General features: G+C 41.0%; 1 protein-coding gene across 6 annotated transcripts in view; it reads left to right on the top strand.

Annotated features, from left to right (window-relative positions):
* The window catches only part of ldb3a (LIM domain binding 3a), a 206,064-nt gene that overhangs the window by 50,106 nt on the left and 128,003 nt on the right, over nucleotides 1-27,955 (top strand). For all 6 annotated transcript variants that reach the window (XM_087982634.1, XM_087982636.1, XM_087982637.1 and 3 more), the window contains exons 3-4: nucleotides 16,495-16,646; nucleotides 27,133-27,208. In XM_087982634.1, coding sequence (XP_087838760.1) covers nucleotides 16,495-16,646; nucleotides 27,133-27,208 — 228 coding nt within the window. The remainder of the gene's footprint in view (nucleotides 1-16,494; nucleotides 16,647-27,132; nucleotides 27,209-27,955) is intronic.

Below are 27,955 nucleotides of genomic sequence, written 5' to 3'. Positions count from 1 at the left end.
AGATGGATGCAAGGTTTCACAAGAAATCATGTCTTCCACCTCCACATACATTACAAGGTCTCTAAACACTGTTTTCTCAGTTTTCTTTTTGCTGTTAATGTGATCATGTGGCGCTGGAAAACTGGAGATTGGCTAATGTGGTGTAATTATTTAAGAAAAACTGTAAGGAAAACCCTGGGAATTATAGACTGGTGAGGTTTATGTCAGTAGTGGGTAAGTTGTTGGAGGGATTTTGAGGGGCAGGATTTACATGCATTTGGTAAGGCAAAGACTGATTAGAGATGGTTAACATGGCTTTGCGCATGGGAAGTCATGTCTCACTAACTTGATTGAATTTTTTTGATGACGTGACCAAGAAGATTGATGAAGGCAGAGTAGTGGACGTCAGCAAAATGTTTGACAAGATTTTACATGGTGGACTGGTTAGCAAGGTTAGATCACATGAGATCCAGGGGAAGCCAGCCAATTGGATACAAGATTGGCTTGAATGTAGGAGCTGTGGGTGGTAGTGGAGGGTTGCTTTTTGGACTGAAAGCCTGTGACCAGCGGAGTTCCAGAAGATTTTAAAAAGGACCTAAGGGGTAACGTTTTCACGCAGAGGGTGGAACGAACTGCCAGAGGAAGTGGTGGAGGTGAGTACAAGTACAACATTTAAAAGGCATCTGGATGGGTTCATGAATTGGAAGCATTTAAAAGGATATGGGTCAAATGTTGGCAAATGGGACAAAATCAGATTGGGTTGTCCGTTGGCAGGGACGAGTTGGACCGAAGGATCTCTTTCATGCGGTATAAAATGTTATAAAACATCATTAGGTCTCCTTTCGCTTTATTTGCTCACATTTTCTCATTCCCTCTTTTTATCCTTATTAATTTCACCTTTGCACTTTTTCTACCACTGTTGACTTTGTATAATCAAATGTTCTTGATATCTGATATATTATTGAGCTTCCCTTTCTTTTATTGCCTTATCTTACTTCGCAGGAATCAGGATTTGTCGTCTCACCCTTTATTTACCTCCTCAAATGCCTGCCACTTGGCACAGATTCTCCTTCCAGTAGTTTTAATATCCACTTTGCTATGTCATATCTCCACTCTGTATAATTTGGCTTTCCCTGATTTAAAAAAAAAATGACTCTTGGTTCATCTTTATCCTTTTCCATTTCGAAGCGAACTCTGATACCACTTCTACCTCCACCCAGATTTTTATCTGAAATGCATGAAAACTCCTTGTTGGATTTGATATGGACAGCCTTTAAAAAAAAATCTTTTATGCTGATTTTATTTCAGTTAACATTGAGGTAATTAATATCCATTTCAATAATTGTTCTGTTATTTCTGTACTATTCACATTTGTTCTTCTGTTTCTTTGAGGAGAAAGTGAGGTCTGCAGATGCTGGAGATCAGAGATGGAAATGTGTTGCTGGAAAAGCGCAGCAGGTCAGGCAGCATCTAGGGAACAGGAGAATCGACATTTCGGGCATTAGCCTGAAGAAGGGCTAATGCCCGAAACGTCGATTCTCCTGTTCCCTAGATGCTGCCTGACCTGCTGCGCTTTTCCAGCAACACATTTCCATCTCTGATCTCCAGCATCTGCAGACCTCACTTTCTCCTCAAAGATTTCAACCTACTGCGAATCCTCTTACAAGGATGCCTTCCTTGAAGAAGCTCTCTTTCTCCCTCTACAAAGGTTTCAGTGAGTCCCTCTCTCACTGCACCCCCCAGGTCACCTCCTCTGCACAGAAGCTCTTCAGCCATTCCTGAAGAAGGGCTAATGCCCGAAACGTCGATTCTCCTGTTCCCTAGATGCTGCCTGACCTGCTGCGCTTTTCCAGCAACACATTTCCATCTTCTGTTTCTTTGCCTGTTTGTTTGGGTCTATTGTGCACACCTAGAATGGTGAATGCCTCTTTTTTTAATCTTCGATTGAAACCATATGGGCTCATTTGATCATCTTTCTTGCATGTTATCCCTCCCCACAATTGTGATTGTTTCTTTAACTCATGTTATGACTCTCCACACTGCCTTTTAACACTCTGAAAATCCTATAACCAAGAACGTTGAACTGCTTTTCCCTCAACCATTTTGCAGTAATTACTATGAGATATTATTTCCAAGTGTCTGTCTGTGCCTTTTCCTTATCTGTCTTATTCGTCAGGCTCCTCACATTGAAGTCTTTATCACTGTTGTTTATTTCCTAGACTTTGTTCCCTTTGCATTCCGTATTCACATACTCATTTCTTACCTTCCATTTCTAGTTTAGTTTCTCCTGCTTCTGAATTTACTCTCAGGATCTCCTCCGTCTGATAAACTGGTGTAAGCCTTCCATTACCCTCTGTTTTAAAAAATTCTCAAGGTCAGGTTCGTAGGAGAGTAGTCTGACACAGAACAAACGACCAAGAGGCGAGTCTGCTAGAATATGGGCATTTTATTCCCCGCAGCGTCGCCACAACCAACGGGTCTGGTTTATACTCACTCTACATGTTACCGGAACTGGGAGCCGTCAGTTCTCGTAGAGCGGTTGCCAACAACCCACGCTCGGCGGTTAAACGTAACCCCGGAGCAGACTCACCGAACTGGAGACTTTTCCAGCTGATATACTCTTTTCCAGATATAAACATTCATGTGAACAGCAGAGCAAGGCTAAAAAACACATTCCATTCTGGTTACATACAGATAAGAAGATTCACACGGGGAGGTGTGTAATAAGATTCACACGGGACTAAGCAACACCTCCATTCCGGTTAGATTCACACATGTATTGGGACATAATTTTTAACCGTTTCACCACATTCCACTGCTTGGCCCAATACATGTGTTACATTATGATTCACACATGTATTGGGACATAATTTTACACCACACCCTCCCAATCACCACCACCACCACCAACAACAGAATTAGCCACTGCCCCATCATAGGATTGGTCCTAGCTGTGCCCGCTTTGCCTAGGTCCCCCCTCCTGCAGAACCAATCCTAATATGCAGGAATGTAAAGCCCTCCCCCTTTCACCATTTCTCTTGGCACACATTCATCTGCATTATCTTTCTGTACTCACGAGCATGTGGTGCCAGGAGTAATCCAGGCGAGATTATTATAATGCAAAACTTGACACTGAGCCACATAAAGAGATATTATTACAGATGTATTTTAAAGAAGGAGAGAGGGACCCAGAGAGATTTAGGGAGGAAATTCAAGATAATAGCACATTTGTACCTGGAGCTATGTTCTTATGGATTATGAAATGATATCCCAATGCTGTCATGAGAGTTTAGTCAGGTTAGTTGGTGCCCAACATGAAAATAAAGTGGTAACAAGCTCCTTAACAGCCTAAATCAGTGTCCATGTTGAAGACCCAGCTTTTAGCATGTTAAATGACCCATTTAATTCACCTTGATGCATCTTTGCATTTTAACTACATTTGCTATTGGTTTGCGTGCACTTTATTTGGGCAAGCCATTGGATAAGTATATGTGTGATAGTAAGTTTCACTCAAATGACAAACACATTATCTTTCCTAACACTTCAGTATTGAAGGGCAGCTCATTCCCCAGAATCTGCACTTTGTCAGTGGAACTATCTTTCAGATAGTATGTTAAACCAATTCTTGTGGATGCAAAAGATTCTACAGTGATATTTAAAAATGGGCAGGACTATACCTCAAGTGTCCTGTGCACATCTTTCTCTCCATCACTACCAAGCAGGCTATTGTGCTCTGCACAAATAAGTTGCTGGATGGGTCAGCGTCAGACTGACCAGTGCGTAGTTGCCCGCTTACATAGTCATAGAGATGTACAGCACGGAAACAGGTCCTGCAGTCCAACTCTTCCATGCTGACTAGATATCCTAATCTAATCTAGTCCCATTTGCCAGCACTTAGCCCATATCCCTCTAAACTCTTCCTATTCATATACCCATCCAGATGCCTTTTAAATGCTGTAATTGTATCAGCCTCCACCACTTCCTCTGGCAGCTCATTCCATACACACATCACCCTCTACGTGAAAACGTAGCCCGTTAGGTGCCTTTTAAATTTTTCCCCACTCACCCTTAACCTATGCCCTCTAGTTCAGCACTCCCCCACCCCGGGTAAAGACCTTGTTTATTTATCCTATCCATGCCCCTCATGATTTTATATACCTATTTAAGGTCACTCCTCAGTCTCTGATGTTCCAGGGAAAATAGCCCCAGCCTGTTCAGCCTCTCCCTACAGCTGAAACCCTCCAAGCCTGGCAACATCCTTGTAAATCTTTTCCAAACCCTTTCAAGTTTCACAACATCCTTCCATTTGGAAGGAGACCAGAATTGCATGCAATATTCCAAAAGTGGCCTAAGCAATGTCCCTGTACAACCACAACATTTCCTCCCAACTGCTATACTAAATGGTCTGACTAATAAAGGAAAGCCTTCTTCATTATCCTATTTACCTTCAACTCCACTTTCAAGGAATTATGAAACTCTACTCCAAGGTCTCTGCTCAGCAGCACTCCCCAGGACCTAACCAAAGTGTAAATCCTGCTTGATTCCTGATGAAGGGTTTTTGCCCGAAATGTTGATTTTTCCTGCTCCTCAGATGCAGCCTGACCTGCTGTGCTTGTCCAGCACTACTCTAATCTTGACTCTGATCTCCAGCATCTGTAGTACCCACTTCTGCCTGTTCAAGTCCTGCCCTGATTTGCTTTTCCAAAATGCAGCACCTCACATCCATCTGCCACTCCTCAACCCATTGGTCCATCTGATTAAGATCCTGTTGTACTCTGAGGTAACCTTCTTCGCTGTTCACTACACCTCCAATTTTGGTGTCATCTGCAAACTTACTAACTACAATGTTCACATCCAAATTGTTTATATAAATGATGAAAAGCAGGGGACCCAGCACCGATCACTGGTCACAGGCCTCCAGTCTGAAAAGCAACCCTCCACCACCACCCTCTGTTTCTACCTTCGAGCCAGCTCCTTATCCAAATGGCTAGTTCCCCCTATATTCCATGAGCTCTAACCTTGCTAACCCATGTCTCCCATGAGGAACCTTCTCGAACACCTGACTGAAGTCCATATAGATCATGTCCACTGCTGTGCCCTCATCATTCCTCTTTGTTACTTCTTCAAAAAACTCAATCTAGTTCATGAGAGATGATTTTCCACCCACACAGCCTGAGTTAATGGGAGCTTTTGGGCAGTCTGTCTGTTTAAAATAGCCCCTCTCACTGAGGTAACATTACTATTCTGCATACCATCTCCATCCCATGCAACACCAATATTAAACCCCTAGCTCTCCCACTTAACAAGTAGTACATGTATTAAAAAATATAATTGATTGGCCATGGAACTCTTTTGACATCTACACGTGTAAAAGACACCAAACAAAAGAAAGTTCTTACTTTTGCAAAGCGCAAAGCAAATTGTAAGATCATGGTTTTATAATGCTGTCATGGCTTCTATCTACCACCTTTGGTCCTGAGTGGTGTCCAATCTTCTCATGTTACCCCAGAAGGGAATGGTGCTCAAAATATGAGTAGCAAGTGAAGCTAATCTGTCTCACACTGCCATTCTTTAGTTGATCCACAACTTGTTTTACTCCACTAACAGAATGTAGCTGTCATGCCAAAATGACATCTCACCTACTGCACAAATGAATAATTGTAGTACCATTTATGCAGGCAAAAAAGACCCAACTATGGGCAGACCATATCAAACAGCACATGCCATTGACCATTCACATACCAGTTATACTCCACCAAGAACAATCATGCTTGCAAGCCTCAGAAAGGTATATCCACCATTTGATGTGATCTGCTATTGGAAATCATTTATTAAATAATTCATAGCTCCTTGAAAGTGGAGTCGCAGGTAGACAGAATAGTGAAGAAGGTGATTGGTATGCTTTCCTTTATTGGACAGAATATTGAGTATAGGAGTTGGGACATCATGTTGCGACTGTACAGGACATTGGTTCGGCCACTCTTGTATTATTATGAGCAATTCTGGTCTCCTTTCTATTGGAAGGATGTTGTGAAACTTGCAAGGATTCAAAAAGGATTTACAAGGATGTTGCCAGGGTTGGAGGGTTTCTGCTATAGGGAGAGGCTGAATAGGCTGGGCTGTTTTCTCTGGAGCATCTGAGGCTGAGGGTGACCTTATAAAAGTTTAGAAAATAATGAGGGGCACAGATAGGTTAAATAGACAAGGTCTTTTTTCTGGGGTCCGGGAGTCCAGAACAAGAGGGCAACTGTTTAGGATGAGAGGGGAAAAATTTAAAAGGGACCTAAGAGGCAACTTTTTCACGCCAAGGGTGGTGTGGGTATGGAATGAGTTGCCAGAGGAAGTGGTGTAGGCTGGTACAATTGCAACATTTATAAGATATTTGGATGGGTACACGAATAGGAAGAGTTTAGAGGGATATGGGCCAAATGCTCGCAAATGGGACTAGATTGGGTTAGGGTATCTGGTCGGCATGGACGAGCTGGACTGAAGTGTCTGTTTATGTGCTGTACATTTCTATGACTCTATGCTAAGAGTTACACAGGAAATCAATTTACAATCATCAGTCAGGCTCACAATGGGATATATTTGCATATGTGAATAGCTACATATATAAACAAACAGAGCCCTGTTTTATGAAACCAAAATGAATTTGTATATACATTGCACCTTTGTCGTAACAAAAAAGAGTGATGGTTACAGCTAATCTTTAATGCTTTCCAAATGCTTTCCAGAATCTACCTGCCTGCTCTGAGAATTAAGATTGACAATTAATGGTTCTTGTTGCATCTCCAGACCAGTGATGGCCCAACCAATCAGCACCCTCTTTTCACATTGTAAAACATGGTGTGTTTTTTCTCATGTCTGTTTCTTGCATCCTAGTTCTGATGAGTGCAAGATAAAAAGCTTTGATTCCTTTTAGTAATGCTTAACTCGTGTCAACTGTTTAATGAATTCCCTTGTGTTTGACTTTATATTGGTATATGAGATTACAGAATGAATTTCTATAATCCCACACAATGCTTGCTTACATTCTAATTAAATTCCCACTCAGCCAGCTTCATCATTTTGATTTCTAATGGAAATATTAGAGTCAGTATAATAGATCACAACTCATTTAAACCGACATAGAGTCATACAGATGTACAGCATGGAAACAGACCCTTTGGTCCAACCCGTCCATGCCGACCAGATATCCCAACCCAATCTAGTCCCACCTGCCAGCACCTGGCCCATATCCCTCCAAACCCTTTCTATTCATATACCCATCCAAATGCCTCTTAAATGTTGTAATTGTACCAGCCTCCACCACATCCTCTGGCAGCTAATTCCATACACGTACCACCCTCTGCGTGAAAGAATTGCCCCTTAGGTCTCTTTTATATCTTTCCCCTCTCACCCTAAACCTATGCCCTCTAGTTCTGGACTCCACGACCCCAGGGAAAAGACTTTGTTTATTTATCCCATCCATGCACCTCATAATTTTGTAAACCTCTATAAGGTCACCCCTTAGCCTCCGACGCTCCAGGGAAAACAGCCCCAGCCTGTTCAGCCTCTCCCTGTAGCTCAGATCCTCCAACCCTGGCAACATCCTTGTAAATCTTTTCTGAACATCTTTCACAAGTTTCACAACATCTTTCCGATAGGAAGGAGACCAGAATTGCACGCAATATTCCAACAGTGGCCTGAGCAATGTCCTGTACAGCCGCAACATGACCTCCCAACTCCTGTACTCAATACTCTGACCAATAAAGGAAAGCATACCAAATGCCTTTTTCATTATCCTATCTACCTGCGACTCCACTTTCAAGGAGCTATGAACCTGGACTCCAAGGTCTCTTTGTTCAGCAACACTCCCTAGGACCTTACCATTAAGTGTATAAGTCCTGCTAAGATTTGCTTTCCCAAAATGCAGCACCTCGCATTTATCTGAATTAAACTCCATCTGCCACTTCTCAGCCCATTGGCCCATCTGGTCAACATCCTGTTGTAATCTGAAGTAACCTTCTTCGCTGTCCACTACACCTCCAATTTTGGTGTCATCTGCAAACTTACTAACTGTACCACTTATGCTCGCATCCAAATCATTTATGTAAATTACAAAAAGTAGAGGGCCCAGCACCGATCCTTGTGGCACTCCACTGGTCACAGGCCTCCAGTCTGAAAAACAACCCTCCACCACCACCCTCTGTCTTCTACCTTTGAGCCAGTTCTGTATCCAAATGGCTAGTTCTCCCTGTATTCCATGAGATCTAACCATGCTAATCAGTATCCCATGGGGAACCTTGTCGAATGCCTTACTGAAGTCCTTATAGATCACATCTACTACTCCGCCCTAATCAATCTTCTTTGTTACTTCTTCAAAAAACTCAATCAAGTTTGTGAGACATGATTTCCCATGCACAAAGCCATGTTGACTATCCCGAATCAGTCCTTGCCTTTCCAAATACATGTACATCCTGTCCCTCAGGATTCCCTTCAACAACTTGCCCACCACCGAGGTCAGGCTCACCGGTCTATAGTTCCCTGGCTTGTCTTCACCGCCCTTCTTAAACAGTGGCACCACGTTTGCCAACCTCCAGTCTTCCGGCGCCTCACCTGTGACTATCGATGATACAAATATCTCAGCAAGAGGCCCAGCAATCACTTCTCTAGCTTCCCACAGAGTTCTTGGATACACCTGATTAGGTCCTGGGGATTTATCTACCTTTAACCGTTTTAAGACATCCAGCACTTCCTCCTCTGTAACCTGGACATTTTGCAAGATGTCACCATCTATTTCCGTACAGTCTATATCTTCCATATCCTTTTCCACAGTAAATAATGATGCAAAATATCTCCCCCATTTTCTGTGGCTCCACATAAAGGCCGCCTTGCTGATCTTTGAGGGGCCCTATTTTCTCCCTAGTTACCCTTTTGTCCTTAATTATATTTGTAAAAACCCTTTAGATTCCCCTTAATTGTATTTGCCAAAGCTATCTCATGTCCCCGTTTTGCCCTCCTGATTTCCCTCTTAAGTATACTCCTACTTCCTTTATACTCTTCTAATGATTCACTTGATCTATCCTGTCTCGACCTGACATATGCTTCCTTCTTTTTCTTAACCAAACCCTCAATTTCTTTAGTCATCCAGCATTCCCTATACCTACCAGCCTTCCCTTTCACCCTGACAGGAATATACTTTCTCTGGATTCTTATTATCTAGTTTCTGAAGGCTTCCCATTTTCCAGCCGTCCCTTTACCTGCGAACATCTGCCTCCAGTCAGCTTTTGAAAGTTCTTGCCTAATACCATCAAAATTGGCCTTTCTCCAATTTAGAACTTCAACTTTTAGATCTGGTCTATCCTTTTCCATCACTGTTTTAATTCAAAGAGTTTAAATCAAATTGATCTTTAAAATGTTGCATTGGATTTTTCACTATAATCACAGAGTTGATAATCTGCTGAAGAGGACTACCTTCTAAGTGGAAAACCTAACTAACGTTTATACTATTCATTTCAATGAATATAGTAAGGGGATGAATGATCTGCTCAGTAAAGTGAATGACCAACAATGACAATCAAAATGACATTCTCAGAAGTTCTGAAGATTGTTCAGACCATGGACCTCTGATTAAATCATATGTTTAAAAAAACAAAGTGAGTACTGACCCTAGGCACTTTCAGCAAATGAGACAAAGGCAGGATGGCACTTATGGAAATGATTTAACAGCCAGTCTCGAGAATCTACAGGAAACAATGGTCGTAATTGAAACCACAGTAACCTCTCCTGATAATAGCTGGATTATTTCTCCAGTGAAATAAAATGGGTGAAGGATAGTTGTACAATATAAATCAATAGGCTTAAAATCAATCCATCAGTCCTCACTGCTCATAGCAGTGACTGGGTGATTTCCCTTCAATCGTCATCTTTATTCTGGCCACTTGTAGTGGTGTCACTGTATACACCCACAATGACACACTTTACCCTGCAGGGGCATGCTGTTTACTTCCAAGAGATTTGAAAAGAATCTGAAGGAACAGGTGGCTTCTTCGATAGCTATCCCAACTGTTGCTACTCATTACCCATTTGTGAACTATTTAAGTATAAATAACTTTGGTTTTCCTTTTTAGTTTGTGGCTAGCTCAAAGTGGGCAATTAGACATAAGCTATGACATCTGCAAGATTTAGAAAAATACCCTCTGCTTTCAGACTGCACCGGCTGAAATTTATTTCAAGTGGCTGTTGGGCTGAATTGCTGAAGGCTAAATGCTGCATGAAAAGCCCACAGTGGCACAGTGGTTAGCACTGCTACCTCACCATGCCAGAGACCTGGGTTCAATCCCTGCCTCGGGTGACTCTCTGTGTGGACATCCATGTTATGTCTAGGGTTCAGTCTCTCCAGATTTACAAGCATCATATGGCATCAGACCATTGTCAACTGGCCTATACAGGCTACAAGTTTAATTTTTAACTTGCTGCAGACATCTGTCTTACTGCTTTATTCCTTCCTTTGTGTTTTCTGTTGGGGACAGGGGATGAGTAGACATTCTTCTGTGTTCTTACACAATGGCTACTTCTGTACAGATTTACAATTTGCATCTGATTTTCCACTTTAAACTAAAATGTCTGGGCACAACAGATGTACCTCCAAAATCCCTGCACAATGATCTGTTGACGAAGACAATATAAATGCCTAGAATAAGGGGTGACTTCTCATGACCACAAAATGGTGACCATGTTGAAATAGTGTGTCGGATTTTCTTTTTAGTGTTAAGAAAAGTTTCCATGTTTCTGATGGGAAATTCCAATCAGGGCTCCTTCAGAAATGTGCACTTCAAATCTGAAATGTCCCTCATAGTGCAGGATAATCAGGTGAAGCCAAACTCCCCTTCCACAGTAGCAGTTCGTGTATACCGTGATTTAACAAACAAAGCAAGCGTAATGCGAGAAGAAACTTTCTCACACAGCGAGTAATTAGGGTATGGAATGCACTGCCTAGAAATTGGTGTAGGCAGGTTGATAGGAGGCATTCATGAGGACATTGAATGTTTGTTTTGGATAGTAATAGTGTTCAGGGATATGGCTAAAAGGCAGGAGATTGGGACAAAAGAATAGAACAGGCAAGATGGTCCAAATGGTCCCCTTTGCATCATAATAGTTTTGTGATTCTATGAAATATCCTGCAATCTATCCATAAAACTGAAGTTCCTCATCCCTGGAATGAAGCTAAACAAATGTTTATTTTGCTGTCTGATGCTTTCACAAGTGTGACACCCAGAACTGCATTCAATACTCCATTTAATACCTACCAGTGTTTTGTACAACTTTGATGTGGAGGTGCCGGTGTTGGACTGGGGTGTACAAAGTTAAAAATCACACAACACCAGGTTATAGTCTAACAGGTTTATTTAGAAGTACAAGCTTTTGGCACGCTGCTCCTTCCTGACGAAGGAGCTGTGGTCCGAAAGTTTGTAGTTCCAAACAAATCTGGACTATAACCTGGCGTTGTGTAATTTTTAACTTCATACAATTTTAATATAACCTCCTTGCTTTAATATTCTATCGCCCTATTAATGAAGCAGGTGGCATTCTCGGCTTTATTAACCACATTCTCAACCTGCCTTCCACCATCATGGATTATTGCACATATATGCTCAGATCACTGCTGGATGTCTCCCCATGTTCTGTTAACCAGGTTGAATTTTCACATTTCTCTGCAAAGAAAAATTACCCTGCTACTGGTCTTTCCATTCCACCAACCCTTTATGTCCTTTTGAAGTTTTGTGCAATGTTCCTTAGAGCTTACAACACCTCCAAATTTTGCATCATCCTCAATAATTGTAAGTATTCGTATCACCATTCGTGTCTCATAAATGTTTCCTCTAACTCTTTTCTGCCTTACACAATCTGGGGAAGATGGGAACCTATGGAGTTAATAGTAACACCTAACAGGGAGAGGGTTAAGAATTAAACATTGCAACATGTCCCTAAGCCATCGCTTGCGCATCTATTGTCATGGTTAAGGCAGCAGGTTGCATAGCCTGTTTGCATGCATCTTCAAGTTACAACTCATTATAATCTTTAAATTGGGTTTCTTTAATTCAGTTGAGAGCTGAGTTTAAATTTACTGCTCCCAGGGCTCAGGAAACCTAGCTGCTAAATGATGGTGGGAGCTACGGTGGTTGCTGGAAATTGGAAATGAAAAACAAAGTGTTGGAGATGCTCAACAGGTCTGTGCAGAGTTTATGGAAGAGTTAGCATTTTGAGTCAAATGTGACTATTTTTAGGAGTTTGTTTCAGCACTTCCTTTTAAAGTGCAGGAGGGTTTTTTGAGAGCTCGGAGTCAGGCTGAGCCGAGTGTTTCTCCATAGCCTTTTAAACTGTATGCACATGACAATATCTCCTTGCTGCTGTAATCTGCAGTTTTGTTTTATTTCCCATTCAAGTCTGATCCTGAGCCTCCTCACCTGTAATTTCCTAAACCCCCTGCACCCATTGGCATTCTCTGTCTCTCTTCTGCTCTGAATTTTTGGCCAAATCTACGGTCTTCTTCCAACATAGTGATCTTTCCCAATTGCCAGAAAATATCCTAGATTAATCTGGCTAGCTCCTGGTGGGAACTTGAATAAATATTTTTATTTTCCAAAATGATACCTACATAAAATTTGCAAATTAAATTACAAAACAGTTCACATTTGATATTATATAAAGTGTATTACACATTTGTGTTACACTTCAACTTCCTTCCCAACAGTACATAAGATACCTTACAAACTTACAATTACAGGTTATATTTGCAATTCATGTCAACAATTCATGTCAAGTACTCTTTGATGCATATTATAGAGTCATAGAGATGTGCTCACGGAAACAAACCCTTTGTTCCAACTCATCCATGCCAAACAAATATCCTAACCTAATCTACTTCCATTTGCCAGCACTTGGCTCATATCCCTCTGAACCCCACCTATTCATATAGCCATCCAGATGACCTTTTAAATGTTGTATTGTACCAGCCTCCACCACGTCCTCTGGCAGCTCATTTCACAAACGCACCACCCTCTGTATGAAAACATCCACCCTTAGGTCCTGGACCCTGAAATGGTAGCAACACTTGCTAGTCAACAACTCTTTACACTGGAAGACCAATAGGCTTCCCAGAGATCATAGGTGTCCTTCTTCGAATTGTTGGCCCTCTAGTAGCGGTTGAAGCTTGTTGAAATAACTCCACAGTTATTTCATCACCATGTCACCCTTTAATTACACACGGAGAATCCTTGACACTGATCCAGCTTCCTCAGAGCCAGCTCTCAGAGTGAACAGAACCTCTGAGACTCCCTTTGTACCTGTAAGCCAGGGCTCCCTGATTGGACCAGATTTAACAGCTCCAATCATAGGACTCGTTTTCTGTGAGGTCCACTTGGCTGACCTCATTACAAACACTACACTTATCTTGGTGTATGTTCCTCAGTACACAATTTTATATTACAAATCTGCTTAGAATGTACCTTGACAAAAACTGCAATGGTGTCTTGAGTATCCTCAGAGTTTTCCCATTCCCTCTCTTCAAACATTGGGCCTGATGTTATTATAGTATATACACTTTATTGCATCAGTGACTACACTGGTCATTGTTACAATCTCAAAAATCGACATTCAAATTCAAACACTGAAGACCATAATCTATTCATGTGAACATGCTAAAAAGAGATAGTATGTTGATGCTTTTCGTCTTGCACTCATCAGGACTACAATGCAAGAAAGCCACTTTAGAATGGAGATAGCAATTTACACAGCAGGCGGGGGTGGTTCTGATTATTTAGATTATGGTTGGCAAAACAAATGGAACCCCAGTTCCAAATGATGTGCATGAATGTAAAATATACAACATTAATAATAATAATACATGCCCATATTATTGAATCCAATTGAGTGACATACCAAGAGCCAGGAAATCTACAATTTGTTTCCAGGAATCTATGATTTTCTAGTCTTGTGTTTGTATGGCCCATTCTCTTATCATGACCTTACTGACTGAGCATTAGATTCTCTTTTGCTTTATTGATGCAACTTCAAAGAATTTTGAATATACATAGAAACATATAAATCAAAGAGTAGGCCATTTCAGCCCCTCTAGCCCCCTCAGTCATTCAATAAGGTCATGGCTAATCTGATTGTAACCCCGCATCTACATCCCTGTCTAACACTGATAACCTTTCAACCCCGTATGTAACATGAATGCCTTTTAAATGCCATTTGGATGGGTATATGAATAGGAAGGGTTTGGAGGAATATGGGCCGGGTGCTGGCAGGTGGAACTAGATTGGGTTGGGATATCTGGTCGAACGGGTCTGTTTCCATGTTGTACATCTCTATGACTCTGTGAAGCTACCTCCATCTGCTTACTTTTGATTACTCTGTTTCTACTACATTTTCAAGGAGAGTGTTTCAAAGATTCACAACTGTCTAAAAGAAATAATTTTATCTAATCTATGTTTTAAATGCCATTTGGCTCCTGATTTTTAAACAGTGGTCCCTAGCCCCTCTAGCATAGGCTAAGATGTTTCATGGTACCTCTACGTTGGGTGGCTGTGAATCTTCAGAAGTAGAAGGGTCCAGCAGCTGGGGCTGCTGTTTGACGGATGTCAGCCAGGTGCAAAGAGCTCTGGATTCTCACTGCCTCATATTGCTTGTATTACACATTAGCTGAGTCAGCAACACAGATATATTTATCTCTTAATAAGACTCTAGGGTCAGTTTTCTTCATAAAACGATCAGTGGCAGTGATGGATGTGAATGCTAGAAATGGTTTGGATCTCCATGGCTATCATTAGATATCTGGTGGTCATGGTTTTTATGGCCAATGGAGACACAGCCTCATTCAGAGAAAGAGGGTATGCCATCTTTGGTATTTTCACAAGGCTTCCCCAGATTCCTTTGCTTCTGTTCCTCCACCACACTCTGGAAAGGTTGAAGAATTCCTGCAGGAGTAGAGTACAAGAGTTGCCAGAAGATCCTCTTGGCAAGTGATTGAACTGTTGGCTTATTTTTCAATTGTGTTAGTATCACAGCCAAGGCTGATTTATTTTGTTCTCCCCTGGCATGCGCTGTCCAGCAAGAAGTGCTTATATACAGTCAAGAATGGGACTGCTTCCGAACTGCCGACTTAATGAGTTGTTTATGCTGAGGTTCTTAATGAGCTGATTGCAAGGGTGCATTGATATATTAAAGGGTAGGGGGGAGCTGGACAAATGTGTGAGGGAGAAGACAATAAAGGGTTACAATGATAAATTTTGATTTTTTTCATGGAATATGGATATCACTGTCAAGGTTAGCATTTGTTGCCTGTCCCTAATTGTCCCTGATCTGAACAACTTTCGAGATCATTTTAGAGGGCAGTTAAGAATCAACTACTACATTGTTGTAATCTAGAAATCCATGGAAGCCAGACCAGGTAAGGATGGCAGATTTCCTTCCCAACAGGACATTAGTAAATCAGATGGGTTTTTAAAAAAACAGCAATAAATGATAGTCAGCATGCTCACCATCACTGACAAGTTTACATTCCAGATTTATTTGAATCCAAATTGCAATGGCTGCCATGTTGAGATTGTGAACCAATGTCCCTCAAGTAGTGGTCTGGTTGCCAGATTACCAGTCCAATGACATCACCATTAAATCAACATTTCCCCACCAGGAATATTAACTGTTTGAGCAGGTTGGCCTTCCACTTAGAGGTAGTATTAGATGACAAACAGCTCCCACACCACAAAGCAAGGAACTTATTCCTTCTGGAGAGGGACACAAAAGAGAAATTATTCATAAAAAAGGGGGGATGAAAAAAAAACATAATTGTAGCTTAACTTTTTTTAAAAAATGTAAATTTATTATTGCGGGTAATTCATGTACTGGAAGAGCAATCTGTTATAGTTCTGTCTTCAAATAGTGGATTGACTAGGTAAGGGCTCTGTGACAGAGTGGCAATAACATACTTCTTGGCCAGGTAGTCTGTTCAGATCACCTGCTATTGTGCTGCATCATAATGGGTTGATCCTAAATATTGTTATCCTAACCTTGTTGCGTGCTGTTGTTACCCTTTTTCCCATCTTTGGCCTCCTTCACTAACATAACCCAATTCAGGAAATTCATAAATCAAGACCTAAAAGATAAAGCTAGTTTCAGTGATGAAGAACATATCAACTGTCATTATCATTACTAACTATCAACTTATCATTTTGTTCACTACTATCCTTTAGAGAAACACATCTGCCATCCTTACCTGGTCTGGCCTACATGTTAGTTCAGAGTCGCAGCAATATGGTTGACTCATGAAAGAATATCTTAACAAGCTAAAGCTACTATCTCCTGGGTTCTCCATGGAAGAATAACCAATACTTCAAACCTTCACTCACTATCATTTTTTTGTGTGTACTCTATTTAAATTGCTTTCAAATTGATTTTGTGTATTTTTAATCTGTTGTCATTTTGATTGTTTTAATTTTTGATGATCATGCCCATTTCTTGTCATTTCAGGTAAGCCCGGGGAGTAAGGCAGCCCAAGCAAACGTCAGCCAGGGGGATACCATCGTGGCGATAGATGGGGTCAGCACAGAGGGCATGACTCACCTGGACTGCCAGAATAAGATCAAATCAGCCACCTACTCCCTGAACCTGAGCCTCCAGAAGTAAGTGCAGATTTGATAGTGCGACATGAATTGATGTGAGGGGTGGAGAATGAGAATACCAAATTTTAAATGATAACAACAATTTATGCAGTCAGATGACACCAGGTTATAGTCCAACAGGTTTATTTGAAATCAGAAGCTTTCTGAGCATTGCTCCTTCGTCAAGCCAAATGAAGGAAAGGCACAGAACTTACAGGCAGAGAGATCAAAAAGTTAGTACAAATGGTGTGAGGCTGAATAATAAGTCTCTGCAGATGATCAAAAGTATCAGTGTGAGTAAAGTGTCAACATAGAGTCATAGAATCATAGAGATTTACAAAATGACCGTTCAGTCCAACTCGTCCATGCCGACCAGATATCCCAACCCAATCTAGTCCCACCTGCCAGCACCTGGCCCATATCTCTTCAAACCTTTCCTATTCATATACCTATCCAGATGTCTTTTAAATGTTGCAATCATACTAGCCTCCACCACTTCTTCTAGCAGCTCATTTCAAACAGTTGAATAGCAAATAAAGGGATGACCTATGAGCTGATTAATTGAGGCAAAGAGGTAATTACAAAAAAATTAAAAATGAGAGGGTGCTGTAGACAAACCAAATGTCGGAATAACATGATAGGTATTAGAGTTGCATGTCGAGGTCTAACCAAAGTAACAAGTAATCCAAAACTGTACAAGCTAACTAAGGTAGAGATATTAAAACAAGTTAATAAGGTGATGGTGTCAAAACAGAATAGTAAGGAAGATTTTACAAATACACAATAGTATGGCAAGGTTACATGTAGCGCGACATGAACCCAAGATCACGGTTAAGGCCATCTTCATGGGTACGGAATTTGGTTATCAGTTTCTGCTTGGCGATTCGGTGTTGTTGTGTGTCTCAAAGGCCACCTTGAAGGACACTTACCCAAAGATTGGAGGTTGAATGTCCTACACCATCTGACACTTTTGATCACCTGCAGAAATTTATTCTTCAGCCTATCAACACTCCATTCACACCATTTGTATTATCTTTTGATCTCTCAGCCTATAAATTCTGCGCCTGTGTGCTTACCTTCATTTCATGTGATGAAGAACCAGTACTCCAAAAGCTTGTGATTTCAAATAAACCCTTTGGACTATAACCTGGTGTCATGTGACTTCTGACCTTATCCACCCCATTTCAACAGTAGCACCTCCACATCATAACAATTTATGCAGTAAAAGATGCTGAGTAGTTGTCAAGTCAGTTCTGATTGGCTGAGTAAAAGCCATGAGGAATTATAAATTCCCTAAACTCCCAAAATTCAAAAGGCATTGAAGGCTTTTACACATAACAGGTCCCTATGTATGATTCGGTGCCATTTTTAGCAAAGATGAGTGAGCCATTTTAGGAGCTTGATTAGTTTAAATTGGCAGTCTGGATTGTTCAGCAACTGTTGTCCAATCAGGGAATTACACCTGGCAGTAGACTTGCAGTTTTGGGTTTTGCAAGCCTGGACTAGTGTGCTTTATATATTGTCTTTAATGACTTCAAATGCCACAACTCACCTCAGACTCAGTCAAATCCATTTCAGGTGTAGTCACAGTTGTAATATAAGAACAGCAGCAGCCAAATTGTGCACAATAAACTCCCTCAAGACTTGATAATGATCAGATAATCTGTTTCAGTGTCTCTAATTAAAACATGAAATTGGCCAAGGCATTACTTCTCTTCTAAAATACAGTCGAAATGTTAATATCTGCATAAATTTAATTTGTAATTTGATATAGTGCACCTCCAGCCTGGATTAGATAAATCAGGTCTATAGACTGATACTTGAACCCCTGCAGTGTTCGGACTTCAACGCAAGTTCACTGCCCAGTGACCCACAGATAGAACTGTTTGTGCACCACCTGGATAGTGGCATGGGAGTTATTATGTCCAACTGAAATGGCATGGCTTGCCAGTGCCGTCTGTAACCTTAAACAAGTATCTATTTATCAATGGTATTTGTGATGCAGTGGTATTGTCTCTACCTCAGGTTCAAGTCCCATGCGAGGTATTTTGGAGCCAGTTGATTTTTATATTTAAAAAAATAACTGTATTTAAAAATCTGCACAATAAAAGAATTGCAAACCATCCAAAATAGCCTTTTCAGAAAATGGGATATTTAACAGCTTTCTTGTGGCGATTGCTTGGAACAATTAGGTGGTGCAGCTGTAATTTTTGGAGATGAGATGTTGAAGTAAATGAATCATGAATGTCCTCACACTGACTGAGCTCCTTCACCAGAAATAAAAGCTATCATCCAGAATTGAGATTTATCGTGTGCAACTTCTTTTATGTGAACTGAAAATGTGTTGCTGGAAAAGCACAGCAGGTCAGGCAGCATCCAAGGAGCAGGAGAATCGACGTTTCGGGCATGAGCCCTTCTTCAGGAATTGACTTCTTTTATGTGAAGTCAGTTTGTCTTCAAATGCTGGAAGATGCAATGTTAATGGCTTTTAACAGTGAGCTTTCTGAGATATAAAGTTTCCTTGTTTTGACAGTCCAGGCTCTCTGGAAAATTGCTTCATGTTTTTGCCTGCATTCAACGACTATGAAAGTATCTTAATTGATCCTGCAGAACATTTTCTCACAAACTATTCCCTATCTTGATATTTAGGGCTGAATCTTACTTTGTTGCCAAAGTTTGTATTGTGTCAAGTTGTTTTGAGAGTTTTTCGCAGTCTGGCTAATGGGTTCTCACCTTATCTTATCTCTGAGTGAGTTACTTATTGTGTTTCACGTCCAATTTTACCTCACCTTATCATGCGCTGTTCCCAGAATAGCTTGCAACTCCACCCAAAGACCAGCATCCCACATGTCCTTGCTATCTTTAAATGCCACTGTGTCCCTGGATGAGCATGGACATTTGAAAGCTGCCCTGCTCATTGACGGACAGAGTCCGAACATGGCGGAGAAGGGGAAGATGAGGCAGCATTTTTCCACAGGAACCTGAAGGTCCTAGTGGATGAGGTGGTCCTTCTCTGAAGACCAGTAGAGGAAGCTGCATCTCCAGACCTTGGAAGCTTGGTCTGAGGCCTCCAACATGATCAATGCCATTTCCAGGGTAATGCAGTGCACAGCGCAGCAATGCAGTTAGAAGATCAATGTCCAGGATAAGTAACACAACCTCCTTCCTGCTGCTTTACACTGACTCTATCCCTGCTGCTGTACCCTCCTCCCAGCAAGGCTCATGCTCTACCACCCTCATTACTGTATGCAGCACCATTCCTTACAGCCATTTCCTTCCCCATTGTACTCTTTTGATCCAGCATGATAAAGGGTGATAGTGAGTGTTCCTCTACTAGTGGCTTCACGTCTCAGCATGAATCCATGGATGAGCCTCCAAATATCCACATTCCTTTCTTACTAGCCTATACTGTTAACTCCACTTCCCCAAGTTACCACCCAACTCTTCTACATGTGCCAGTGCCAGCCTATCTGACCCACCACAATAGGTGACCATGCCAGGTGAGGTTACTGGCCCCCACTTGAGGCCAGGGTACTCCTGACTGTTGATGACCCCTCTCCCTACCCTGCTTTACCATATTCCCTCCTTACAAATCCTGCTTCCCCTCTACACAATTGTACAGAATCCTTGCCAGAACTCACAGCCTCCTGTTTCCAAGCACTAATCTGCCAAGACTCAATTCCATAGCAACAGCTGCAATTACTGCATGTCCTCCAGCTCCTCCAAGTTTTGTGTAGACCGACTTCTAGACTGACCATATCCCCACCTCGCCAAACATGCCCAGACTCCACTGCTGCATATATATCTCTCTGACTACGTAAGAGCCCTCTTCACCAGAGCTTCAGAGGAATAGACCCTGTGGCCATATGCCTGACCGTGGCCAATCCTCTGGACTGGTATGGGTGGTGTCTTTGACTCTCTTACTGATGGTGCTGCCATGGTCTTGTGTGAAGGCTCTGTTGCATGGACTCTGAGGCATGGCTGCCTGCTAGCTGTACATACATTGTGACTGCTGTGTAAGCTGCTAGCAAAGTCTACTTTGTTTGGCACTTTTGGTAAGCTTAAAGGCTGAACATTAATGAGGCACGTTGTGGCATTGACAAGGCATTTAACAAGAGTTAATCCTTTTCAATTAGCATCTTACCACTGCTGAGCGAGAATCTTACCATGCCACTTGTGAAAAACATAAAAGATGGAGCGACATGATCTTAATATCGTGGTAGGCCTCACTGCAGTTGTCTGATTCTGCCATATGTCTCGTCATGGTTCACTTCACTCAGACTGCTGTAAGATTCCAACTATAGTGACAAATGACAATTCAATGCAATTTTTTCATTATTAAGGATTTTAAAAATACCAACAAATATTTCCTATTTTGTACCTATTACGTCTTGTATCAGATTCTCATAATACAGAGCTGAATTTATTAACTTCTGAATGAAAGGAAAATGTATCCTTTAATTTTTCTCACCCACTCCATTAATATTTATAATCAATTTAAAACATTACCTTAACCATTTCCTATCACTGAGTGATCTCCTGTTCCTTTATTGCAATTGTCCATTCGACTGAAATTTTTTTTTAAGTTCACACACTTTGACCTTCACTTTACATTTCATATTTTTAATTGTTTTTCTCTCTGTCACTGTTTATATGAATTATTAGTGCAGAAAAGGCTAAGGTCAGTATAATTCACCTTCTACTCTCCTGACAGATGTGCATTGCAATAATATGGGGTTGTGATTTAATAAGATGGCAGAATGCTTTTGAATTTACTGTGTCTTCAAGAACAGGACATGTCCTTTGGTGCCAGTCTTATTTTCAGTTTAGTTCATTGTTGTCCCTCAGAGCTGCTTTCTTGAGCTACTGATATAAATGCTCCTAAAGTGATTTTAGGGATGAAATTCCAGGATTTTGACTCACTGACAATGAAGTAAAGGTGATATATTTCCATGTAAGGATGGTCAGTGACTTACAGGGAGTCGTGCAGGTGATGGTGTTCCCATACATTGACTGCCTTTGTCATTTAGATGGTGGGGTTGCAGGTTTGGTCGGTGTACCAGAAGGAACCTTGGTAGGTTGCTGGCCAAGTTAAAATAGCTTATCATATGTTTCATCAATTAGTCATTAAAAACATGCATACCATTCCCTTAAAGGAGAGCTTGTAGTGCAATGGTGGTGTTCTAACCTCTGGACCAGAAGGTCTGGTTTCAAGTCTGCATGCCACAGAGGTGTGTTATAATGTGTTTGAAGAAATAGATTAAAAATAATTTCTCAACCTTCCCTTTTCCTGTGAAAATATGCAAATTTATAATATAACTTTTCATTATCTAGCCCTTTTTTCATTTGCTTATTGTGATTACTCTCTTTGCTAGCAGTTTAGAAACTGCAATATCTTTCTGTACTGTGATGAATGGAACTACATGTGGTACAATCAAACTTAGAAAACTGTACAAAGTGCCACCAAGTAGTTTAACTGGTTAGGATGTTCAGATTAGTCATTTTCTGGTCACTTTTACATTTAAGTAATTGACTCTTGCTGAATTTTGATCTATTGTGTGAAGCATTAGCAACAGTAAGCACATTTACTACAAGTGCAGGAACATAGGGACAAGAGGAGACTATTGCACCTATTCTACCATTCAATGAGATCTTGCATGATCTGTGATCTAATTCCATTTTCCCACCTTTGCCCCATATCCTTTAATACTTTTGATGATCAAAAATCTATCAATATTGGGTTTAAAATTTATAACTGATCTAGCATCAGTTGCTCTTTACAGAAAAGAGTTCCTAACCTCCTCTTTATTTGTGTGTGAAATGGTTTCCTTAATTCATTCCTGTAAGGTCTGGTTCTTGCTTTTATACCTAATTATGGACTCTCCAACTGACAGAAATAATTTCTCTCTAATTACGCTATCTATTGCCCTGTATATTTTGGAGACGTTAATCAAATCAGCTTTTATGCTTCTCAATTCCAGGGAATAAACCCTACTTTGTTTAATCACTTCTTGCGATTTAACCTTTGGGGCTAGGTATCATTCACAAAAATCTACACGACAATCCCTACAAGGTCAATATATCCTTTCTATTGTATGGTGGTCAGAACAACTGATGTTTTGTTCTGACATTGGATGAAGTTAGAAGGAAAGAACTTTTATTTGCATTTTTATAGCTCCATTCACATCATCAGGATGTCCTAAAATGTTTCAGTCAGTGAAGAATGTTTGAGGTGTAGCCAGTATTGTGAAGTAGGGAATTATGGCAGCCAATTTGTGCAGAGCAAATTATGACCAAAATATCTGCCTTTTGATGTTGTTTGGCCAGAATAGCAAGAGAACATTCCCTCTCTTTAACATTTATTTGATACTTGGAGGTTTTGGGTAGCTTCCTACCTGAAAGACAAAACATCCAATAGTGTGGAATTCTCTCAGTACTGTGCTGTATTGACTGCCTAGAGTTTGTCCTGAAGTCTCTTGGGAGCAACTTGAAAGTACAACCTTCTAACTTCAAGTTGAGAGTGCTTCCCATAGGTTGAAATGATTGTTTTTATTGAAAATGGTAGTGAATTTGGTTTTTTGAGTCAACCAAAATTTGACTGAGAAGGAAGCTTTATTCAGGTTTGAGACTAATATTTTTATACTGCTCCTCAGATCATACTCACTGTAATTCAGCCAGTCACCACAATGACCAGAACAGTCTGGCTTAAATTGGTAATTATAACTTGGAAATGTATCATCGTACCTTCAGTGTCACTAGATCAAAATCATGGAACTTGCTTCCTAATGGCATTGTGGATGTATCTAACCATAAAACCATAAGGTGTAGGAGCAGAATTAGGCCATTCAACCCATTCAGTTTTCTGCACCATTCGATCAGTGCTGACTCAGCCCTAGTTTACCTTGGACTGTCAACTATCTGCAATTTCATCCTTAATAATGGCTTCTAAAATCTTACCAATGACCAAGGTCAGGCTAACTGGCCTATAGTTTCCTGTTTTCATCCTCCCATCTTAAACAGGATGTTACATTAGCAATTTTCCGGTCCTCCGGGACTCTCTCTGAATCCAGTGATTCACCGGCAGTACTTTTACATATTCTCACAATTCTGGAATGTAGTCCATTTGGTGTGGGTGATTTATCCATCTTCAGACCTTTCAGCTTCCCCAGTGCATTCTCCTTTTCTGATGACCGCTATACTCATCTCTGCCCCTTGAATCTCTTGAAGTTCTGGTGTGCTGCAGGTGTCTTCCATCGTGAAGAATGCAACTATTCAGTTCCTCTGCCATTTCTTTGTTCTCCATTACTACTTCTCCAGCAGCATTTCACAGTGGTCCATTGTCCACTCTTGCCTCTCTCTTACCTTTAAAGATATCTGAAAAACTCTTGCAATCTTTTTTCATATTACTAAGTAGTTTGCACTTATATTTAATCTTCTCCTTTTTATTGCTTTTTTAATTACCTTCTGCTGATTTTTGAAGGATTCCCAAGTCTCTGGCTTCCCACTAGTCTTCACCAATTGTACACTTTTTCTTTTGCTTTTGTGCTGTCCCTGACTTCCCTTGTCAGCCATGATTGCCTCCTCCTCCCATTAGTATGTTTCTTCTTTCTTGGAATGAATTTCTGCTGTGCTTCCCTAATCACCTCCAGAAATTCCTACTATTGCTGCTCCACTATCCTTGGTAGGCTCCCCTTCCAATCAACTCTGGCCAGCTCCTGTCATGTCCTTGTAGTAACTTTTAGTCAGTTGGAAAATGGTTACATCTGATTCCAGCTTCTTCCCTCAAACTGCAGGGGTTTCTTCATCTTAAACTCACTAATCAAGCCTGTCTCATTACACATCATCAAACCCAGAATTGCCCATTCCCTAGTGGGCTCAACCACCAGATGCTCCAAAGAAAATCTTGTAGATATTTCATGAATTCTTTTTATTGAGATCTGCTACAAACCTGATTTTCCCAATCAACCTTCATATTGAAATCCCCCATTGTTATTGTAATAGTATCTTTCTTAGGTGCATTTTCCATCTCCTGGATTTTTTTCTTCCTCACATCCTGACTTCTGCTAGGAGGCCGATACAAACTCCCATCAGGATCGTTTTTCCTTTGCAGTTTCTCAACTCTATCCGTACAGATTCTATACCTTCTGACTGTATGTTATTTCCTGCTATCAATTTCATTTCATTTCTTACGAAGAAGGCAATCCCTGGCCCTGTGCCTATCAGTCTGTCCTTTCGATAGGACATACATCTTTGCATATTTAGTTCCCAGCCCTAATCCCCTTGCAGCCACACCTGTGTGATATCCACAACATTGTACCTGTCAGTTTCAATTTGCTGCAAATGCATTTACCTTGCTTCATATATTGTGTGCATTTAGGCACAACACCCTCAGCCCTGTGCTGACACCCCCCCACTTCATATAGTTGTCCCTTCATCTGCTGTGCTTGAAGTTAGATTCCTGACCGTTTACATGCTCCCTGTTCTATTACTTGTTCTGGAAAATTTAATACCCTCTGCTGAGCTCTCCCCCCTTTAACGTTTTCCATAATTTTCCATGCAACTGAACACCTCATAGCATGGATCAGGTGGAGCCCATTTCATTGGAACAGGTCTGCACTTCTCCAGTACTGGCCAATGTCCCATGAAATCAAACCCGTTTCTCCCACACCAATCTTTGAATCACATGTTTACCTCTTTAATTTTGTTGGCCTTGTGCTAATTAGCTCACGTAGTAATCTGGAGATTATTACCTTTTTGGTTCTGCTTTTCAGGTTACTCCCTAGCTGCTCATATTCCCTCAGGAGAATGACTTTCCTCTTTCTGTCTGTATCATTGGTACTTACATGGACCATGCTAACTGGATCTTTCTCCTCTCACTCCAAGTTTCCCTGCAGCTCAAGTGAGATATCCTGAATTGGGGCACCAGGCAGGCAACATAGCCTTTGGGAGTCTTGATCCTGGCCACAGAGAACAGTGTCTATTCCCCTGATTACCACTAACCCTGATTCCAACTACATTTCTATTCTCTCCACCCTCTTGAATGGTTCTCTGTACCACGGTACTATGATCAGTTTGCTCATCCTCTGTAAAGACCCCATTTCATCCACAGAAGGAGCAAGAATCTCAAACCAATTAGACAAGTTCAAATACTGAGGCTCCTTCGGCACTACCTTCTGGATCCCTCTACCTGCCTTGTTCGTAGTCCCACCCTCCTGTCGCTAACCACTGACTGAATTTGAGATATCTCAAAAGTAATCTCAGGTGCCTCCTGTAACACAGTACCCAGGTTACTCTCCCCTCCCTGATGATTCACCGTGTTCTAAACTCAGACACCAGCTTATCATCTCTGAAGCAGAGTTCTTCAAGCAAACAATACTTGATACAGATGTGGTCATTATGAAGAACAATGGGGTCCACCAGCTCCCATATCATGCAGTTACAACACATCGCCTTGATTTTAATTTGATTTTTTTAAAAAATCATACTGGTCTTTTAGTTTGTAGCCTGTAAATATTTCTCCTATTTACTTTCAATCTGAAAGTAACCTATAATAGATAGTCAAATAAGTAGCTGTCACAAACCAATGAACGTACCATTTTTCTATGATATTACTCTTTTGAGCTGGGTTCCTGATCCTGAGCTTTATTCTGTTTAAAAAACGTTACAAACTATTCGTCAAAAAAAGCAAGCAAAAAGCACCTCTTCCCTTCTGCACCAAATTCTTCTGCTGCCCCCAAATTTCCCAAATTACGTACTCGCTCGGGCTGTGTCTCTGGATGTGATCTGTCTTTCCTGACCATGTAAAGCTTAGTAATCCAAATATGAAATAAGTAAGGGCTCATCTGAAAGTTGAAGCACACATAATGGGACCCCTGAAGCAAGAATCATACCTCCAGACCAATGAGCCAAGTACACTAAATGGACTGCAATGGTTCAGAAAGGCAGCTCACCACCATCACCACCTCAGGGGCAGTTAGGGATGGGCAATAAATGCTGGCCTAGCCAGAAACCCTTACCACATGAATGAGTTTGTTTAAAATGAGATGAGACAGGTGAAGTCAACATTTACTTTCTTTTTTACTTTTACGTTCCCTCACCTTTGTTTCTCATTGTTCCTTCCCTTATAAAGACATGTTTGCAGTTGAACTGTAATTCCCTCTGGAATTTGAGTAGGTTGTACTAAGCCATTGGCTGCCAAAATAATTAGAAGTAATTTATCCTATTTATTCTGAGTGCACTGCGGGTTTTCTGGATTTTATCCTGTACATTGCCAGTTATGATAAATTAAGATCAGAAACATTAAAACTATCTATGATTTTCTCAAATGTTTTCAGAAATCTATGATTTGAGTTGGGTTGGGGTGGGGGCGGGGTGGTGGTGTAGGTGGTAGAGATTTGATTGGGTGTAAGCAAAAAGGAAGGCAACCCAAACCTACCTAGCTACAGCAGCAGGAGTAGTTCATTGTTTTAAAAATGTTCTGAGAAAAAAAATGGCTTTGTTCTTTCAGATCAAGACGCCCAGGCCCAATTCCCACTGCAACTCTTCGTATGGACTCTCCCATGCCAGTTATCCCTCATCAAAAGGTAAGGACAGAGGAAGGGCAGAGCCACATTTAATGTTGGCTCTGCAGTTCATAACGCAACCACTTTTTTTCCTGTCTTGTATAATTGTGTGTCTACGACTTTTGATGTCTCTTGAGGATGTAAACTCTTCTGTCAATCATTTACCTGTTTTGAAGATGCCATTGTGAAGACTAATGTGGAGATAAGCACCTACATAAAATGTGACAGTCACTGGTAACATCATTTCACCCAGAATTCATACCTGAAAGGTGATGGTCATCTTGGTCCTGTTGGTAAGGTGAAGATTCTGGGGAGGAAGGTATTAGATAAGATAATAGTTCTTAAGGGATTAATTTTGGAGATTGCATTAAGCTGCACAATCACGATGACTTTCATGGGGATAAGGGAGAACAGCTGAGGACCTGATGGAATGAAGACATTATCCTAGTCTCCGAATAGTCTCCCTAACAATGTCCATCCTATTAACTTCATTTGTGACCAGTTGCTATCATGTAGTAAACTACATTCTGATTATGACAAGCACCTCTACTCATTAAATCACACTACCCAGTTTAGAAGCTGCAGTGATTGCCAGACAATCCCAGACAAGCACAAAGAAGATGGAAAAGAGAGCAAGTTCTAGGATGAAAAGATCTGCTCTCTCCACTTAAACCTTGCCTTACACTGACAATTAACCACAGACATTTTAAGGGGATACAGCTACTGGCTGCCTTTTTATTTGTATGGAACAAGATATGTGTTGATGTG

The sequence above is a fragment of the Chiloscyllium plagiosum genome, unplaced genomic scaffold (genome assembly GCF_037043375.1).
Source record: "Chiloscyllium plagiosum isolate Xiang-an unplaced genomic scaffold, Cpla_swu_hap1 HiC_scaffold_43, whole genome shotgun sequence".
Taxonomy (NCBI): Eukaryota; Metazoa; Chordata; class Chondrichthyes; order Orectolobiformes; family Hemiscylliidae; genus Chiloscyllium; species Chiloscyllium plagiosum.
Note: the sequence above shows the minus strand (reverse complement) of the source record. Positions and strands in the feature narration are given on the sequence as shown.